Below are 3148 nucleotides of genomic sequence, written 5' to 3'. Positions count from 1 at the left end.
TTTCTCAGTTCAATTTTACAAATTTATTTTATTCAGCTTGGAAAATGAATACAAATCCCTGGGTTTTGGGGGGAAGGGGACAGGCAGGAAGAAGGAAGTAGGAGTTGAGGCAAGGTTATGAGCATCACAGTGGCTGTCTCACGTCCACGTCCAGGTCCATGTCCCTGCCTGGGGAGGGGGCGTGGAGGTTGAGCAGGGAGCTCAGGTCCGGAGGAACACCATGGTCAGGAGGCCTGGAGAGGGGAGGAAGAGCAAGGTCGTATGTGTAGCCCGCCGGCTCTGTATGCCCTCTTTCCAGCCCCCACTCTCCTCTCTCTGGGGCCGGATCCCCTACCACCACCGTGCTCACCCAAGACGTAGGCTGCCACCAACTTCTGTCCCAGGGAGACGTGAAGGATTTGGGGCAGCTGGCTGCCAAGTTCATCCTGGAGCGGCAGCAGCAGGAAGGCCACAGAGACTGTGCCCATCAGCAAGAAGAGGAGGAAGGAGCTGGTGGCCAGGTGCGGGAGGGGGTCTGGGAAACAAGGCCCATCAGGAGCTCTAGCCTCCACTCCTGCCCAGCCCAACCCTCCAGGGAGGAGGCTGAAGATGGAAGGTGTACCCACTTTCTGTTGGACATTGGAAGTGTCCTCTCCTCCCTGGAGCCTTCGTCCCCACAGCCTCAGGAAACCCTCTCCCCTCTGGTCCCTCATCATTCGTTTTCTCTCTTCAACTCTGCCTTGATTACAGGCTCCTGTGTATCTGTGTGCCAGGCAGGGACCTCTGTCTCCCACAACTTGGTACATAATTGCTCAACCCGGTTTCTTATTATTTATTTTTTTTTAAATAAATTTATTTATTTATTTTTGGCTGCGTCGGGTCTTTGTTGCTGCGTGAGGGATTTCTCTAGTTGCGGTGAGCAGGGGCTACTCATTGCGGTGGCTTCTCTTGTTGCGAAGCACGGGCTCTAGGTGCGCGCGCTTCAGTAGTTGTGGCACGTGGGCTCAGTAGCTGTGGTTCGCGGGCTCTAGAGCACAGGCTCAGTAGTTGTGGCACACGGGCTTAGTTGCTCCGTGGCGTGTGGGAATCTTCCCGGATAAGGGATCGAACCCGTGGCTCCTGCATTGGTAGGCGGATTCTCAACCACTGCCACCAGGGAAGCCCCCGGTTCCTTATTGAACTGAACGGAGCTGACACATGATGGGAAGTACTGAAGTCAGAGCTAAAGGAAGAATTTTTCTCTTTAAGTGGAGGCCAGAAACCAAGGAAACTGCAAAGTCTGCTTTTTCCCTAACCTGATATAAAATCTCAATTCCTAGAAATGTTTCCACCAAAAAGGAAAAGACTGAAACAGAAGGGAATTCCCTGGCGGTCCAGTGGTTAGGACTCTACTCTTTCACTGCCAGGACCCTGGATTTGATCCCTGGTTGGGGAACTAAGATCCCGCAAGCCACCAGGCACAGCCAAAAAAAAAAAAAAGACTGAACCGGAAGACCTCTTCAACTCCAACTGAGCTCATGTCTAGGGTCATGCTAGGTCCTCCCTCCTTACAGAACTCAAGAATTCCCATCCCTAAACTCACTCTCTGGGAAGTGCTGAGCCGTGGGTGGTGCTGTCCAGGAAGGAGGCTCTGGGTGCGGCGTTGGGTCAGGCTGTCCCTGAAGCTCAAGGGGGTACGCTGGGGCCCTCAGAACCGAGGTGATGTCCTTGCGCCCCACCACTCGGCCGTCTGTTCCCTCCTCAGACAGCTCAATGCGGAAGCGGTCCTGGACATCATAGTGGCTGGGATTGGGAGCCACGTGGCGAATCACACTGGTCCCAAGAAAGGAGAGCGGCCCATTGAAGGGCAGTGAGAGGCAGTGATCCAAGAGGACTCAGGCCCCACCCTCCCAGTAAACTTTCCCTTAGGGACACAGACAGAGGGTGGGGTAGACAGGTTGAAGAGGACCTGGTCTGAGGCTTAAGCCTCGGCACAGTAAATCAGAGAAAGGTGGCAGCGACCCCTGGCTTTCATCAGCCTCCCCACCCTCTCAACTCACATGTCAATGCAGGACTGAGGCTTCACATATCCTTCCGCGTCAAACACTGTGTATTTGGCAGGTGCTGTGCACAGGACTGAGGGGAAAAGGCACACAGACAGAGACCGACTATTGCCTCAGACAACCCGCACAAGCCCCGCCCATGGAGTCCCCCCTGCCTTCTACCCCAGGGCTGGACATCCGACCGTACTCATCTGACTGCTCCAGCCCACCCAGCTCCCCAGTGTTCTACCGCCAGGCCCCAGATCCCTAGCACGAAGCTCCCATCCCCATCACCTCGGAAGCGAAGCGCTGCTCCCGTGGGGTTATAGAGGGTCAGCAGCTGCCGAGATCCACTCCGCTGGTCCGCCCTGAATACTAGATCCGGGGGAAAGACGAGGACCGGGACAACAGGTCCCGAGGGAGGAGGGGCGCCCCGGGACCCCCGCCCAGGAGCCCCCGGACCCACCAGCTCCTGGTCCTGGGGCGCCCCACGGCGCATGCAAGCTCTGGGCGGTGGAACATCCGAGGGCAGAGCTCAGGGGACAGGGCCTGGAGTATAAAGCCGAGGGGCGAGAGGGGCGAAAGGAAACGGGATGAGATCGTAGGGCAGGGCCTGGACTGATGCCGCCGCCGCCTCGGGATCCCCCTAGATGAGGGCCCCGCAGGCCAGGCCCAGGCCCCCCAAACCCTTCCTCTCCACAGCTGTGCCTTAGGTCCCTTTAGGCCCCGCCCCCAAACCCTACCTCGAGGGTCACGCCCACCCCGTAAACCCAGCCCCTCCCGGCTCCCAGCCTTGGCCCTAGTCTTCAGCCCCAATCCCGATCTCCATAAGCCCCGCCCCTCCCCGCCCCTTCCGGGCCTCCTAGGAAGGGGGTGGCCCCTCTCTTCGGCCCAATTCCGCTAGCCGCCGCGCCCTCTTCCGGAGTGGCCCTTTCCGTCTCCTGCTCTCCCGAGACCTGTATCTGTGCCTCCGATCCCTCCCTGAGCTTGGGCCGGCGCTTCTTCGGGCTTCCACCTCCGAACGGCAGCTCGCGCTATGAAGCTCACCTCTGGTCACAGCACCTGCCAATCAACCTGTGGCCGGACCAGGGCTGCCATCTTCCCGGCAGACCGTTTCTGCTCTTCCGCCGTACGGCCTCTGTCATTGG

The 3148-nt window shown here is 58.4% G+C and overlaps 1 protein-coding gene across 2 annotated transcripts; it reads right to left on the bottom strand.

The window, feature by feature from the left end:
• MOSPD3 (motile sperm domain containing 3) lies at nucleotides 1–3148 on the bottom strand. Of its 2 annotated transcripts, none has more exons than XM_082644756.1 (6): nucleotides 3048–3148; nucleotides 2295–2549; nucleotides 2019–2094; nucleotides 1562–1791; nucleotides 350–514; nucleotides 1–233 (listed from the first exon to the last, which is right to left on the bottom strand). In XM_082644756.1, exons 2-6 carry the CDS (start codon nucleotides 2497–2499, stop codon nucleotides 202–204), a joined length of 708 nt encoding a protein of 235 aa, XP_082500882.1. In that variant the 5' UTR covers nucleotides 2500–2549; nucleotides 3048–3148; the 3' UTR covers nucleotides 1–201. The 2 variants fall into 2 exon arrangements, with proteins under 2 accessions (XP_082500882.1, XP_082500883.1); XM_082644757.1 differs by lacking the exon at nucleotides 3048–3148 and adding an exon at nucleotides 2957–3036.

This window comes from Mesoplodon mirus (genome assembly GCF_964341445.2).
Source record: "Mesoplodon mirus genome assembly, chromosome: 15".
Taxonomy (NCBI): Eukaryota; Metazoa; Chordata; class Mammalia; order Artiodactyla; family Ziphiidae; genus Mesoplodon; species Mesoplodon mirus.
This window is presented reverse-complemented; position numbering and strand designations above follow the sequence as displayed.

Excerpts from the sequence above, each read along its gene's own strand:
- MOSPD3 (XM_082644756.1), bottom strand. The coding sequence starts at position 2,499 with ATGCGCCGTGGGGCGCCCCAGGACCAGGAGCTGGTGGGTCCGGGGGCT. Across the intron at positions 515-1,561 it reads GGCTCAGCACTTCCCAGAGA|ACCCCCTCCCGCACCTGGCC; the intron begins GTGAGTTTAGGG and ends CTTGTTTCCCAG. Across the intron at positions 234-349 it reads GGTGGCAGCCTACGTCTTGG|GCCTCCTGACCATGGTGTTC; the intron begins GTGAGCACGGTG and ends TCCCCTCTCCAG.